The sequence below is a fragment of the Aulonocara sp. 'chitande type north' Nkhata Bay genome, linkage group LG2 (genome assembly GCF_057382095.1).
Source record: "Aulonocara sp. 'chitande type north' Nkhata Bay isolate Kocher_YH1m ecotype deep benthic linkage group LG2, A_spYH_male_GT1.1, whole genome shotgun sequence".
Classification (NCBI taxonomy): domain Eukaryota; kingdom Metazoa; phylum Chordata; class Actinopteri; order Cichliformes; family Cichlidae; genus Aulonocara; species Aulonocara sp. 'chitande type north' Nkhata Bay.
In genome coordinates, this window is record NC_141345.1 from 27104665 (window position 1) to 27121180 (window position 16516).

The 16516-nt window shown below is 43.1% G+C and overlaps 2 protein-coding genes across 27 annotated transcripts in view; both read left to right on the forward strand.

The window, feature by feature from the left end:
- Window positions 1-16516, forward strand: part of LOC147338018 (protocadherin gamma-C5-like) — a 308494-nt gene that overhangs the window by 150786 nt on the left and 141192 nt on the right. The window contains exon 1 of one of the 26 annotated variants that reach the window (XM_086314320.1): window positions 1124-4449. The exons of 22 other annotated variants lie outside the window; for them this stretch is intronic. In XM_086314320.1, coding sequence (XP_086170446.1) covers window positions 2035-4449 — 2415 coding nt within the window. In that variant the 5' untranslated portion in view covers window positions 1124-2034. Of the gene's footprint in view, window positions 1-1123; window positions 4450-6004; window positions 9449-16516 lie in introns of those variants that run through there. 3 more of the 26 variants (XM_086314531.1, XM_086314329.1, XM_086314540.1) reach the window with 3 other exon arrangements.
- On the forward strand, window positions 9575-16407 carry LOC147338031 (protocadherin beta-16-like). Its single transcript, XM_086263159.1, has 3 exons — window positions 9575-11284; window positions 12572-13347; window positions 15658-16407. Exons 1-3 carry the CDS (start codon window positions 10927-10929, stop codon window positions 16405-16407), a joined length of 1884 nt encoding a protein of 627 aa, XP_086119285.1. The 5' UTR covers window positions 9575-10926.

Consider the following 16516-nt stretch of genomic DNA (forward strand, 5'->3'; position numbering starts at 1 on the left):
TATTTTCTCAAAGTGTTTATAGTGCGTTTATTACAGAAAATTACTCACCCGGCGTTTCTCTTCTTACTGTGGGAGCAAAAGATCCCGATGAAAACCAAAACGCCCGGATATCTTATATACTGGAGAACACTAATATTGGTGGAACTCCAGTTTCTGAATATGTTTCAGTAAATGCAGAAAATGGAGTCGTGCACGCAGTGCGCTCCTTTGATTATGAACAAATCAAACAGCTGTTTTTTGTTGTGAAAGCGCAGGATGGAGGCTCTCCTCCACTCAGTAACAATGTGACTGTGAAATTAATAGTTCAGGACCAGAACGACAACCCCCCTCAGGTTCTGTACCCAGTCCAGACTGGTGGCTCTCTGGTGGCTGAAATGGTTCCTCGTTCAGCAGATGTGGGCTATCTGGTGACTAAAGTGGTGGCTGTTGATGTGGACTCTGGACAGAATGCCTGGCTCTCCTATAAACTGCAGAAAGCCACAGACAGGGCGCTGTTTGAAGTGGGCTTACAGAATGGAGAAATCAGAACTATCCGCCAAGTCACTGATAAAGATACTGTCAAACAAAGACTGACTGTTATAGTGGAGGACAACGGGCAGCCCTCTCGTTCAGCTACAGTCGTTGTTAACGTGGCGGTGGCGGACAGCTTCCCTGAAGTGCTGTCGGAGTTCACTGAGTTGACGCACGACAAGGAGTACAATGACAACCTGACTTTTTACTTAGTCTTGGCTCTGGCTGTAGTTTCCTTCCTCTTCATCACGTGTTTAGTGGTTATTATATCAGTCAAAATCTACAGGTGGAGACAGTCTCGCATCCTGTATCACTCCAACCTGCCTGTCATTCCATATTATCCACCACGTTACTCAGACACTTTGGGGACAGGGACTCTTCCACATGTGTACAATTACGAGGTGTGCAGGACGACTGACTCCAGAAAGAGTGACATGAAATACATGCAACCGATGAGTCAAAGTTTAGTGAGTGTGGATGGATGTGGAGACGTTGTACCGCAAGTGGATAAGCAACGGTCAGGCAACTTTTCCCAAATGTCTACTTTGGTGAGTGATACTTCAATCAAGTAATCTCTGGCCCTCTCTCTCTCTCTCTCTCTCGCTCCCGCGCTGTCTTATCCTCTTCTTATTTAACCCCCCCCCCCTCCCCCGCTTCTTTTTTTAAATTTTGCTCCTGAACGTCACATTCCTTTACTGTCTTTCACTCGCCTTTAGTGTTGCTGTCCCTTGTGCTGAAACGGTCGGTGGTCAGTTTTGAAAATTGTTTCGAAAGGGGAGCATTTAAAAATACATAAAGTTTTGCAACTTTAATACTCTATGAAATACAATAATAAACTTCATATCTTTATTACAATCAACTGTGGTACAATAAGAAATGAGGCAACACTTCAACTTTCGTTATAAAATGAAAAAAATATAAAAAAAAGAATATCTGACGCTCAGTAGAAAACAGAAATAGCACAGCTCACTTCCTGTGCTGAACACAGCTACCATTAAATAGAAGTGATTACATATTTAGTTCCATTTAGTTTTAATCATTTAAATTTCTTATGACATATCAGCAGTGATCTAAAAAATATAGCTGAACTGAAATAAAAAAAGACTTGCAAAATGATTCTGTGGCGCACAATATTGTTAATGTAAGAGCACAGGCTTTATTGATATTGCTAAATAATACGGGGTGTATTATTCTTTTTCAATTTACAAATGGATCTAAACTTGCCTTCACTGTTGGATACAACGATTACATGTGTCCTGATCATGTTTATAACACAGACATTACCGTAAATGGGCTCTAAGTGCCGCTGTTGATACATCACTGACTTTCCGTCCAAATCGGTGATACAGCGGTCCTCCCCTACTCAGTGTTTCTCTGCTTGAACGACGCTGCTCTAATCCGTTACGGTAGGGTGTAGAATTCCTGCTGGAATATCCTTGCCTGAAATATGGAAATGTGATTTTTTTTTTAAAAATACATCTGTTTAAAAATAAGAAGAGTCACTGTTACTGCACCGTTTTATTTATGATGGCCTCTATGTGGATAATGGCTGACAGAGGCCGACGGCAAGCGCTGGTGTTGATTCTTTGTCTCATAGAGCTGCGCGCAGTGGCTGGTCAGGCTCGGTATTCCATCCCGGAGGAGCAGGCCGAAGGATCGTTTGTCGGAAACATTGCGAGAGATATAGGCTTGGATGTTGGGAGGCTGATTTCAGGTAAAGCTCGTATTATTACAAAAGGAGGCCGACAGTATGTGGATTTAAACAAAGACAAAGGCATCCTTGTTATTAAAGAGAGAATCGACCGGGAGGAACTGTGTGGAAAGACGACGCCCTGTAGCTTCAGCTTCGAGGTGATTTTAGAAAATCCTATCCAGCTTTATCGTGTGACAGTGGAGGTGACAGATATAAATGATAACAGTCCGTTGTTCCCAAAAGACGAAATTAGCTTGAAAATTGCTGAAAGTGTAGCATCAGGGACCCGCTTCTCATTGGAGAGTGCAGATGACGCTGATGTTGCTAACAATGATATTCAAAAATACACACTTAAACCCTCTGATCATTTTAAGCTAGAAGTACAAAACCAGCCGGATGGAGTAGGATTTGTTGAAATGGTTTTACAAAACCCGTTAGACCGAGAGAAAGAGGAAACTCACAGTCTCGTGCTGATTGCTTCAGATGGCGGGGAGCCACGGAGATCAGGGACAGTGCATATTCATATTACTGTGCTGGATGCTAACGACAACGCACCTGTATGCAGCCAGGCTGTTTATAAAGCAGAAGTCAAAGAGAATTCTCCTGAAGGAACCGTGATAACCACTGTCAGTGCAAATGACCCGGATAAAGGAGTAAACGGACAGGTAACATATTCTATAGCTCATGTCGCCAAAGAAACGAAACAACTTTTTGAAGTAAATGTTCAAACTGGAGAGATTAAAGTCGCAGGTAAACTCGACTTTGAAAAATCTAAGACTTATCAACTGAACGTGCAGGCTAGTGACCACGGAGGTTATTCAGATACATGTAAAGTCATCATTCAAATAACTGACGAAAATGACAACGTCCCTACAATACAGCTCATGTCATTTTCGAACTCGATATCTGAGGATTCTCCTCCAGGTACAACGATAGCTGTTCTTAACGTGGATGACGAAGACTCTGATGGTAACGGTGCTGTCAAGTGCTCCATTAACTCTGATGTACCTTTTAAAATCGAGTCTTCACTAACGGGATACTACACCATAGTAACTGAAGACTTTTTAGACAGAGAGAGTATCCCTGAGTATAATCTCACCATAACTGTGTCTGATCAGGGTTCCCCGCCTCTGTCAAGCAGTAAGAACATCAACGTAAAAGTATCTGATGTCAATGACAGTCCACCCAAATTTGATCATTCAGAATACACTAAAACTGTCGCAGAGAACAACTCTCCTGGACTTTCTGTGTTTACCGTGAGTGCTAATGATGCAGACTGGGGCCAAAATGCCAGAGTTTCTTACTTTTTGCAGGAGAGGGACATTAATGGGCTGGCTGTGTCTTCGCTGGTTTCAGTAAATTCAGATACCGGTGTTATTCATGCAGTGAGATCGTTTGATTACGAGCAGATCAAGTGGTTTGAATTTAATGTAACTGCACGTGATGCTGGATCCCCTCCTCTGAGTTCAGTGGCGACAGTTAAAATAATAGTTCAGGACCAGAACGACAACCCCCCTCAGGTTCTGTACCCAGTCCAGACTGGTGGCTCTCTGGTGGCTGAAATGGTTCCTCGTTCAGCAGATGTGGGCTATCTGGTGACTAAAGTGGTGGCTGTTGATGTGGACTCTGGACAGAACGCCTGGCTCTCTTATAAACTGCAGAAAGCCACAGACAGGGCGCTGTTTGAAGTGGGCTTACAGAATGGAGAAATCAGAACTATCCGCCAAGTCACTGATAAAGATGCTGTCAAACAAAGACTGACTGTTATAGTGGAGGACAACGGGCAGCCTTCTCGTTCAGCTACAGTCATTGTTAACGTGGTGGTGGCGGACAGCTTCCCCGAGGCGCTGTCGGAGTTCACTGATTTGACCCACGACAAGGAGTACAATGACAACCTGACTTTTTACTTAGTCTTGGCTCTGGCTGTAGTTTCCTTCCTCTTCATCACGTGTTTAGTGGTTATTATATCAGTCAAAATCTACAGGTGGAGACAGTCTCGCATCCTGTATCACTCCAGCCTGCCTGTCATTCCATATTATCCACCACGTTACTCAGACACTTTGGGGTCAGCGACTCTTCCCCATGTGTACAATTACGAGGTGTGCAGGACGACTGACTCCAGAAAGAGTGACATGAAATACATGCAACCGATGAGTCAAAGTTTAGTGAGTGTGGATGGAGCTGGAGACGATGTACCACAAGTGGATAAGCAACTGTCAGCCAACTGTTCCCAGATGTCTACTCTGGTGAGTGATAATCTAGTCTTTCATGTTCCATTTTCTCATGCTCAGCACGCACGTTTAAATGTTAGTGAAGGTTTTTAAAAATCGGCTTAGTGTAGCTGTCTGTGGTCCTGATATTTTTGGTTGACGCATTTTAAGTAATTTTTCAGTACTTAAAATCTTCATTCTCCCTATGTGTAGCTACTAAAGCTGGTAGGTCTAAATGCCCCACCAGAAATTTCTTTCTCATACAAGGAGGAGGGGAGCAAGTGAATCAGCGTTCAGGGCACCGAGACTGAGCAGGTCTTAATCACAGCATTTATTCCAGAGAAGGAAGGAAAAACGGAATTAACAAAACATTTTTAAAAGACACTTGTGCAATAAAAACGTTCTCTGTATGTTAAAATCCCTGCTGACAGGAATAAATATACACTATTCAAGACATAATACAATACGATGTTTCTCATACACTAAAATTCCCCCCACAGTTCCGTGATACCACTGTCCGGCCACGCTCAGACAAGTGTTCCTTGTATTTAGAACCAGGAGAGGATTTCCTTTTCCGAAATAGAGATCACGACAGCCAGAAAGCCAAGGAGCAACTTCATATCTCGGCCCTGTCTCTCTCTGACGGGTGCGTCGCCTCACAGCCCAGCCGCACTCCACACTTGGGGCTCCCGATTACTGCAAACGTGGCCGCCCTCGTAGCAACACCATGAAGCAGGCAGACACTGGCCAGCAACGTTGTCGGCACGGCCGCTGCGACCCTCCTCTGACAGCGCTGCACCCGGCGCACAACAGTGGGGAAAGCGATACTCACATATGCTGTCGATTGGACGCGTCGTCTCCAACTGTCGCCCTTGTTGCTGTTGGGATTTGGTCGCCGCGTTACGCTGGCCGGTCCGTCTCCGAATGACCCGTCGCAACCCACGATCAGGCAGCAGGTCCGTCTTTTACCACGCTGGCTTTCACGCATTCCTTTCTCCTGTCTCTGCGCCCACCCTCTCCTCTAACAAGTCCGTTTGGTGGCTAATTGGCCACCTCAGGGTACGCCAACACCTCAAAAGGTGCCTGCTATTGTCCGCCCAGTCCACAGTGGATTAAAACATGCAATATAAATATCAGGGTAAAACCATGCAAATAAAATCAGTACTGTACGCACTCATACACACTAAGAGCAAGACAACACAAACGATAAAACAAACACAAATTTCCACTGTGTGACATATGTTGGGATATTGTTTTTATTTGTACCACTATTTAATTTTTATTTAGTAATGCATGTTACGTGAGGCTGGTCTAAGTTTAAAGTCATTTTACTTCCATGTCCGTAGTACAATTTCTGACACTTCAAAGCTCCACTCTCTGTGTATTCATAAAAAAACAAAACTGGCATTATGCTAACACAGGCCAGATAATTTTTTTTAATGAAGCTGACATTGTCCACAGGTTTTTATAATATATTTGATTGGGGTATTCATTAATATCATAATCAATTATGGGGCGATCGTGGCTCAAGAGTTGGCAGTTCGTCTTGTAATCGGAAGGTTGCTGGTTCGAGCCCCGGCTCGGACAGTTTCGGTCTTGTGTCCTTGGGCAAGACACTTCGCCTACTGGTGATGGCCAGAGGGGCCGATGGCGCGATATGGCAGTCTCGCTTCTGTCAGTGTGCCCCAGGGCAGCTGTGGCTACAACTGTAGCTGCCTCCACCAGTGAGAGAATGAGTAGTGGAATTGTAAAGCGCTTTGGGGGTCTCGAAAAGCGCTATATAAATGCAATCCATTTTTATTATAATCAAATTGTGAAACGGTTCATAAATCATTAGCCATTCTTACTTTCTCAAATTGTGTTTCTGATTAACCTAATAACATACGGATCTCTTTAGCACGAGGTCATTTGTATTACAATATGAAAGCGAACAACATAGGCGATTGCAAAAGAAAAAGAAATGAAAATAATCGGGAATTCTGATAAATCAATGGAATATATAGGAAATTTGCTTTTCCTTCTTCTTTCCCCTTCCCCCCAAAGCATCTCTAACTTTATAGAAATAACTACTTTCTCCTCTTTTTTCGTGTTCGCACACTTTTTATTAATTGATTGTACAGATAATCTTCAGTATTTTTGTTATATCTACGGTGGTTATAACGAAATTAAGTTTCCATGGAATTTGAATGAAATGTTATATCACTGTCATCATATACTTAAGGTATTTATGTAAACATGCTCTGGTTATTGTATGCGCAATATATTGTTTTCTTTGCCTCTATATTTAGCTCATTAATTTTATTTAGTAACAAAAAATGCGTTTAGATCTAACCTTTTTCAGTAATTCTGCATTTCACTTACATTACCTTGTGTGGGCTCTGAGTGCCGCTGTTGATACGTCACTGAGTATTTGTTCAGACCCTTAATACAGCGGCCCTCCCCTTTGTATTCACTCAGTGTTATAATACTTGGAGCGAAGCTTCTCTGTTCCGTCACGGATTCAAGTGTAGAATCTCTCCTGAAGTCTACTTGCTGAAAATATATAAACGTGTTGAATTTTTGGATTACTAACATCACTTCGAAGTTAAAAAACAATCGCTGTGTCTGCACTGTTGGATTTATGATGGCCTCCATGTGGATAATGGCTGACAGAGGCCGACGGCAAGCGCTGGTGTTGATTCTTTGTCTCGTCGAGCTGAGCGCAGTGGCTGGTCAGGCTCGGTATTCCATCCCGGAGGAGCAGGCCGAAGGATCGTTTGTCGGAAACATTGCGAGAGATTTAGACTTGGATGTTGCGAGGCTGATTTCAGGTAAAGCTCGTATTATTACAAAAGGAGGCCGACAGTATGTGGATTTAAACAAAGACAAAGGCATCCTTGTTATTAAAGAGAGAATCGACCGGGAGGAACTGTGTGGAAAGACGACGCCCTGTAGCTTCAGCTTCGAGGTGATTTTAGAAAATCCTATCCAGCTTTATCGTGTGACAGTGGAGGTGACAGATATAAATGATAACAGTCCGTTGTTCCCAAAAGACGAAATTATCTTGAAAATTGCTGAAAATGCTGCATTAGGCACTCGCTTCTCTCTCGAGAATGCAGATGACGCTGATGTTGCTAACAATGATATTCAAAAATACACACTTAAACCCTCTGATCATTTTAAACTAGAAGTGCAAAACCAGCCGGGTGGAGGCAGGTTTGTTGAAATGGTTTTACAAAACCCGTTAGACCGAGAGAAAGAGGAAACTCACAGTCTTGTGCTGATTGCTTCAGATGGCGGGGAGCCACGGAGATCAGGGACAGTGCGTATACATATTACTGTGCTGGATGCTAATGATAATTCGCCAGTGTGCAGCCAGGCTGTTTATAAAGCAGAAGTCAAAGAGAATTCTCCCGAAGGAACAGTGATAACCACTGTGAGTGCAAATGACCCGGATAAAGGGGTAAACGGACAGGTAACATATTCTATAGCTCATGTCGCCAAAGAAACGAAACAACTTTTTGAAGTAAATGTTCAAACTGGAGAGATTAAAGTCGCAGGTAAACTCGACTTTGAAAAATCTAAGACTTATCAACTGAACGTGCAGGCTAGTGACCACGGAGGTTTTTCAGATACATGTAAAGTTTTCATTCAAATAACTGACGAAAATGACAACGTCCCTACAATACAACTCATGTCATTTTCGAACTCGATATCTGAGGATTCTCCTCCAGGTACAACGATAGCTGTTCTTAACGTGGATGACGAAGACTCTGATGGTAACGGTGCTGTCAAGTGCTCCATTAACTCTGATGTACCTTTTAAAATCGAGTCTTCATTAACAGGATACTACACCATAGTAACTGAAGACTTTTTAGACAGAGAGAGTATCCCTGAGTATAATCTCACCATAACTGTGTCTGATCAGGGTTCCCCGCCTCTGTCAAGCAGTAAGAACATCAACGTAAAAGTATCTGATGTCAATGACAGTCCACCCAAATTTGATCATTCAGAATACGCTAAAACTGTCGCAGAGAACAACTCTCCTGGACTTTCTGTGTTTACCGTGAGTGCTAATGATGCAGACTGGGGCCAAAATGCCAGAGTTTCTTACTTTTTGCAGGAGAGGGACATTAATGGGCTGGCTGTGTCTTCGCTGGTTTCAGTAAATTCAGATACCGGTGTTATTCATGCAGTGAGATCGTTTGATTACGAGCAGATCAAGTGGTTTGAATTTAATGTAACTGCACGTGATGCTGGATCCCCTCCTCTGAGTTCAGTGGCTACAGTTAAAATAATAGTTCAGGACCAGAACGACAACGCTCCTCAGGTTTTGTACCCAGTCCAGACTGGTGGCTCTCTGGTGGCTGAAATGGTTCCTCGTTCAGCAGACGTGGGCTATCTGGTGACTAAAGTGGTGGCTGTTGATGTGGACTCTGGACAGAATGCCTGGCTCTCCTATAAACTGCAGAAAGCCACAGACAGGGCGCTGTTTGAAGTGGGCTTACAGAATGGAGAAATCAGAACTATCCGCCAAGTCACTGATAAAGATGCTGTCAAACAAAGACTGACTGTTATAGTGGAGGACAACGGGCAGCCCTCTCGTTCAGCTACAGTCATTGTTAACGTGGTGGTGGCGGACAGCTTCCCCGAGGCGCTGTCGGAGTTCACTGAGTTGACACACGACAAGGAGTACAATGACAACCTGACTTTTTACTTAGTCTTGGCTCTGGCTGTAGTTTCCTTCCTCTTCATCACGTGTTTAGTGGTTATTATATCAGTCAAAATCTACAGGTGGAGACAGTCTCGCATCCTGTATCACTCCAACTTGCCTGTCATTCCATATTATCCACCACGTTACTCAGACACTTTGGGGACAAGGACTCTTCCCCATGTGTACAACTACGAGGTGTGCAGGACGACTGACTCCAGAAAAAGTGACATGAAATATATGCAACCGATGAGTCAAAGTTTAGTGAGTGTGGATGGAGCTGGAGACGATGTACCCCAAATAAACAAGCAACTGTCAGGCAACTGTTCTCAAATGTCTACTTTGGTGAGTCATTTTTTTAAACTATTAAGATCCTTTTTTTCCCTTGTGTGTGTGTGTGTGTGTATGTGTGTGTATGTGTGTGTGTGTGTGTGTGTGTGTGTGTTTGAGAGAGAGAGAGAGAGAGAGAGAGAGAGAGAGAGAGAGAGAGAGAGAGAGAATGTGTGGCTTTAAGGTTGAATCTTCCAGATGCGCGTTAGTGTCGCTGTCTGTGGTGCTGAAACGGTCAACTGACCCATTTTATTTCGACGCCTGTTTAAATGGCCCAGTTATTATAATATTTTCTTCCATTTAACCTCGCTTATTATTATCAACGGAAATAAAATAAATACTTTGTTAAAATGGCACTTTATTTACCCTTTGTTCTTTTTGGCAGTCATATTCATCCATATTATGATATTATTTAACAAATACTTCAACCATTAAAGGGTTTGTTGATGATTTTGCAACTTTTTTCAATGAAGTTTCTCTAATGTAATCAATAAGCCATATATTTCTGTGTTTTTGTAGCAGTAAGAAAGGAATCAAAATAGACCCTTTAAATAGAAAAGTTGTTAAAAGAGAGCTTGGGGCGGTCGTGGCTCAAGCGTTAGGAGTTCGCCTTGTAATCGGAAGGTTGCCGGTTCCAGCCCCGGCTCGGACAGTCTCGGTCGTTGTGTCCTTGGGCAAGACCCGTAGCCTCCTGGTGGTGGTCAGAGGGCCTGGTGGCGCCAGTGTCCGGCAGCCTCGCCTCTGTCAGTGCGCCCCAGGGTGGCTGTGGCTACAACGTAGCTTGCCATCACCAGTGTGTGAATGGGTGGATGACTGGATATGTAAAGCGCTTTGGGGTCCTTAGGGACTATTAAAAACGCTATATAAATACAGGCCATTTACCATTTTTACCATTTAACCTCACTTCCAGACTATCCGTAATCATTTAGACTGTTCTACTTTTTTGTCCATGTAACGTTCATGCTGTTTTATGTCATTTATTGAAGTGCTAATATTCAGTGTTGTAGTTTTTATTTTTTTATTTTAAATAATGAATTGAGATGGTAAGAAAATTAAAGTTAAGTTAGATTTGGTAACATTGTCATCTCATACTGAAGACACTTTGTTTGAACAGGCCCTGAAGATTGTTTGAGAATCTAATGCTCCTTTTTCTTTCGAGCTCTTCTCTAATTATTCTTCACTTTGTCAATCAAATATTTCTGGAATATAAAAATATTTAAGCTTCCACAAGATACATTTCCGTGAATGAACTCTGAGTGCCGCTGTTGATGCGTCACTGAGTTTGTGTCAGACCCTTAATACAGCGGTCCTCCCTTTTATATTCACTCAGTGTTATAATACTAAGCGAGACGCTGCTCTGTTCCGTCACGGATTCAAGTGTAGAATCTCTCCGGGAGTCTCCTTGCTGAAAATACATAAATGTGTGGAGTTTTTAGATTAATAACATCACTTCGAAGTTAAAAAACAATCGCTGTGTCTGCACTGTTGGATTTATGATGGCCTCCATGTGGATAATGGCTGACAGAGGCCGACGGCAAGCGCTGGTGTTGATTCTTTGTCTCATCGAGCTGAGCGCAGTGGCTGGTCAGGCTCGGTATTCCATCCCGGAGGAGCAGGCCGAAGGATCGTTTGTCGGAAACATTGCGAGAGATTTAGGCTTGGATGTTGCGAGGCTGATTTCAGGTAAAGCTCGTATTATTACAAAAGGAGGCCGACAGTATGTGGATTTAAACAAAGACAAAGGCATCCTTGTTATTAAAGAGAGAATCGACCGGGAGGAACTGTGTGGAAAGACGACGCCCTGTAGCTTCAGCTTCGAGGTGATTTTAGAAAATCCTATCCAGCTTTATCGTGTGACAGTGGAGGTGACAGATATAAATGATAACAGTCCGTTGTTCCCAAAAGACGAAATCAACTTAAATATTGTTGAAAACGCTGCATTAGGGACTCGGTTTTCTCTGCTGAGTGCAGATGACTCCGATGTTGGCGTTAATGACATTCAAAAATACACACTTAAACCCTCTGATCATTTTAAGCTAGAAGTGCAAAACCAGCCGGATGGAGGCAGGTTTGTTGAAATGGTTTTACAAAACCCGTTAGACCGAGAGAAAGAGGAGACTCACAGTCTCGTGCTGATTGCTTCAGATGGCGGGGAGCCACGGAGATCAGGGACAGTGCGTATACATATTACTGTGCTGGATGCTAATGATAATTCGCCAGTGTGCAGCCAGGCTGTTTATAAAGCAGATATCAAAGAGAATTCTCCCGAAGGAACCGTGATAACCACTGTGAGTGCAAATGACCCGGATAAGGGCCACTACGGAGAGGTAACATACTCTATCCCTCCCGTTGCAAAAGAGACGAAACAGCTTTTTGAAGTAAATGTTCAAACTGGAGAGATTAAAGTCGCAGGTAAACTCGACTTTGAAAAATCTAAGACTTATCAACTGAACGTGCAGGCTAGTGACCACGGAGGTTATTCTGATACATGTAAAGTTATCATTCAAATAACTGACGAAAATGACAACGTCCCTACAATACAGCTCATGTCATTTTCGAACTCGATATCTGAGGATTCTCCTCCAGGTACAACGATAGCTGTTCTTAACGTGGATGACGAAGATTTTGATGGCAACGGTGCTGTCAAGTGCTCCATTAACTCTGACGTACCTTTTAAAATCGAGTCTTCACTAACGGGATACTACACCATAGTAACTGAAGACTATTTAGACAGAGAGAGTATCCCTGAGTATAATCTCAGCATAACTGTGTCTGATCAGGGTTCCCCGCCTCTGTCAAGCAGTAAGAACATCAACGTAAAAGTATCTGATGTCAATGACAGTCCACCCAAATTTGATCATTCAGAATACGCTAAAACTGTCGCAGAGAACAACTCTCCTGGACTTTCTGTGTTTACCGTGAGTGCTAATGATGCAGACTGGGGCCAAAATGCCAGAGTTTCTTACTTTTTGCAGGAGAGGGACATTAATGGGCTGGCTGTGTCTTCGCTGGTTTCAGTAAATTCAGATACCGGTGTTATTCATGCAGTGAGATCGTTTGATTACGAGCAGATCAAGTGGTTTGAATTTAATGTAACTGCACGCGATGCTGGATCCCCTCCTCTGAGTTCAGTGGCGACAGTTAAAATAATAGTTCAGGACCAGAACGACAACGCTCCTCAGGTTTTGTACCCAGTCCAGACTGGTGGCTCTCTGGTGGCTGAAATGGTTCCTCGTTCAGCAGAAGTGGGCTATCTGGTGACTAAAGTGGTGGCTGTTGATGTGGACTCTGGACAGAATGCCTGGCTCTCCTATAAACTGCAGAAAGCCACAGACAGGGCGCTGTTTGAAGTGGGCTTACAGAATGGAGAAATCAGAACTATCCGCCAAGTCACTGATAAAGATGCTGTCAAACAAAGACTGACTGTTATAGTGGAGGACAACGGACAGCCTTCTCGTTCAGCTACAGTCATTGTTAACGTGGCGGTGGCGGACAGCTTCCCTGAAGTTCTGTCGGAGTTCACTGAGTTGACCCACGACAAGGAGTACAATGACAACCTGACTTTTTACTTGGTCCTGGCTCTGGCTGTAGTTTCCTTCCTCTTCATCACGTGTTTAGTGGTTATTATATCAGTCAAAATCTACAGGTGGAGACAGTCTCGCATCCTGTATCACTCCAACCTGCCTGTCATTCCATATTATCCACCACGTTACTCAGACACTTTGGGAACAGGGACTCTGCCACATGTGTACAATTACGAGGTGTGCAGGACGACTGACTCCAGAAAGAGTGACTGTAAGTTCGACAGAACTGGTAGTCAGAACGTGCTGATAATAGACCCCAGTTCTACAGGAACGATGCAGCGGATACAGAGTGAAAAGAGCATCTTGGATGAACCAGACTCTCCTCTAGAGGTCAGTTTATTGATCCATTGATTTTATTAACGTTCAGTCAATTATATTGGAATAGTTTAATACTCTTTAGTTTGTTCTCTAATCAGTTTGACTTCAGTTACATAAGTCACTTTAAAAGTTGATTTCCTTAAAGTATGTACGTTGTTTCTTTAAGTTTTATTCATTTTGCTTGCGGCTACAAACCACTCTCAAGATGTCTACTGTAATCAGAGTATATGTTTGAGTTTATTTCTTTTACAGAAGAGTGCTGCACTACTCTTTTCCTGTTTCTCACATGAAGTATTTAAGCATCATCTGTTGTTTTCATTTTAGTGTTAATTCACTCCTGAATTGTTACTTCCATACAAGTTTATTTCTCCTTCCTTGTTCACATCACTTGTTATTTTTACTTTGGACTCTAAGGGCCGCTGTTGGTCTTTACAGCACATTTAAAGCTTTACACCCTCTGTACTCTTCTAAATATACAGTAGAAGAGCAAGACAGTCGCTTATTTTCGACACTGATTTTAGGCGGATACATTCGGTCTCAAACTGTGGATTACAACTGCATAGAGAGAAGGACGATATCGACAGTTTAAAAGCCTTTTGTCGACATTCTTCTACGTGGACTTGGATTAATTGATTGAGAAATATGCATTCTTTCAGGATCGCTCGCACGGTTAAATGGCAAGTACGGGCCTTCATCCTTGTTGTTCTCATCGACGCGACAATTTGCCAAATCCGCTACTCTGTTCCAGAGGAAATGAGGAAGGGCTCGTTTGTGGGAAATGTGGCTGAAGATTTAGGTATCGACGCTAAAAGACTGAAATCAGGCGGTGCCCGAATTGTTATCAGTGACAGCAGTGAGTATATTAGGCTGGATGTAGACAAAGGAAATCTGGTCGTGGGAGAGAGAATAGATAGAGAGCAGCTTTGTGGACAGACATCGCCCTGCAGCTTGAATTTGGAAATGATTATGACAAATCCAATTCAACTGCATAGCGTTGTTGTGGAAGTACTGGATGTTAATGATAATGCCCCTGCGTTTCAGGAGAAGGAAATGCATTTAGAAATCCTGGAATCAGCTCTTCCAGGAACCGAAATATTGCAAGTGAGTGCAACAGACCCCGATGTTGGCATTAACGCTCTACACGGCTATACAATACACCCCAAAACACATTTTAATATAAAGGTCTCATCTAGCCCAAATGGTCATAAATATGCACAGCTTTATCTTTCTGAACCTTTAGATAGAGAGAAAGAAGGAAAGCTGCTCCTCACGCTAACTGCTGTGGACGGAGGTGAACCACAGCGTTCAGGCACCTTAAAAATACACGTAACTGTGCGAGATACAAACGACAATGCTCCCGTATTCATGCAATCAATTTTCAAGGCTTCTGTTAAAGAAAATGTCCCAAGAGAAACGTTAGTAGTGAGATTTAGCGCAACAGATGCAGATGAAGGGATAAATGGCCATGTTACTTATCATTTTAATCGAATGTCCGGTAATGTTGCCGAACTATTTCATCTGGACGAAAATACCGGCGATTTAACAGTAACTGGTATAATTGATTATGAAGAGAATAAATTATATGAGATTGGGGTACAGGCAAAAGATCAAGGTGGACAGAGCACATCAACAAATGTGATAATTGAGGTTATAGACGTCAATGACAATCCTCCTTTAATAACATTAACCTCGTTTTCTAATGCTATTGCTGAGGATTCACCTAGTGGGACTACCGTGGCTATCATAAACGTCAAAGATCTGGATTCAGGCAAAAATGGAAAAGTAGACTGCTCAGTAAACAGCAATATTCCGTTCGCAATTCATTCATCTCTAAAAAATTATTATACTCTGGTCACAAACGGTGTGCTCGACAGGGAGCGTAATCCTGTTTATAATATAACTTTCTCGGCAGTGGATGAAGGGAGCCCACCCCTCTCAACAAACAAGACAATAACACTTAGAATAGCAGACGTAAATGATAATGCCCCGATATTTGAACAGAGTTATTATGAAGCGTCTGTTATGGAGAATAACTCACCGGGATTGTCTGTGTTTTCCGTTAAAGCACGCGATTCCGACTCAGGACAGAACGCACGCGTGTCTTACCTGCTTATTGATACCGAGTTAAATGGTAGTCCTATATCTACTTACATATCAGTAAACGCAGAAAGCGGAGTTATACAGGCACTACGATCATTTGACTATGAACAAATTAAAACTATACACATTTATGTAAAAGGACAGGATGGTGGTTCCCCTCCTTTAAGCAGCAATACCACAGTTAGAATAAATATTGAAGACCAGAACGACAACCCTCCTCAGGTTCTGTACCCAGTCCAGACTGGTGGCTCTCTGGTGGCTGAAATGGTGCCTCGTTCAGCAGATGTGGGCTATCTGGTGACGAAAGTGGTGGCTGTTGATGTGGACTCTGGACAGAATGCCTGGCTCTCCTATAAACTGCAGAAAGCCACAGACAGGGCGCTGTTTGAAGTGGGCTTACAGAATGGAGAAATCAGAACTATCCGCCAAGTCACTGATAAAGATGCTGTCAAACAAAGACTGACTGTTATAGTGGAGGACAACGGGCAGCCCTCTCGTTCTGCGACAGTCATTGTTAACGTGGCGGTGGCGGACAGCTTCCCTGAAGTGCTGTCGGAGTTCACTGAGTTGACACACGACAAGGAGTACAATGACAACCTGACTTTTTACTTAGTCTTGGCTCTGGCTGTAGTTTCCTTCCTTTTCATCACGTGTTTAGTGGTTATTATATCAGTCAAAATCTACAGGTGGAGACAGTCTCGCATCCTGTATCACTCCAACCTGCCTGTCATTCCATATTATCCACCACGTTACTCAGACACTTTGGGCACAGGGACTCTTCCACATGTGTACAATTACGAGGTGTGCAGGACGACTGACTCCAGAAAGAGTGACTATAAGTTCGGCAGAGCTGGTAGTCAGAACGTGCTAATAATGGACCCCAGTTCTACAGGAACGATGCAGCGGATACAGAGTGAAAAGAGCATCCTGGATGAACCAGACTCTCCTCTAGAGGTGAGGACTTTGACATAATTAAGTTTATGCCTACATTCTTTAGAGGTTTATTCTACGTTATACCACATTTCATCGCTCACATTTCTGGTAACCCATGGTGCGTTTTCAGAACCACAACTCTTGGACA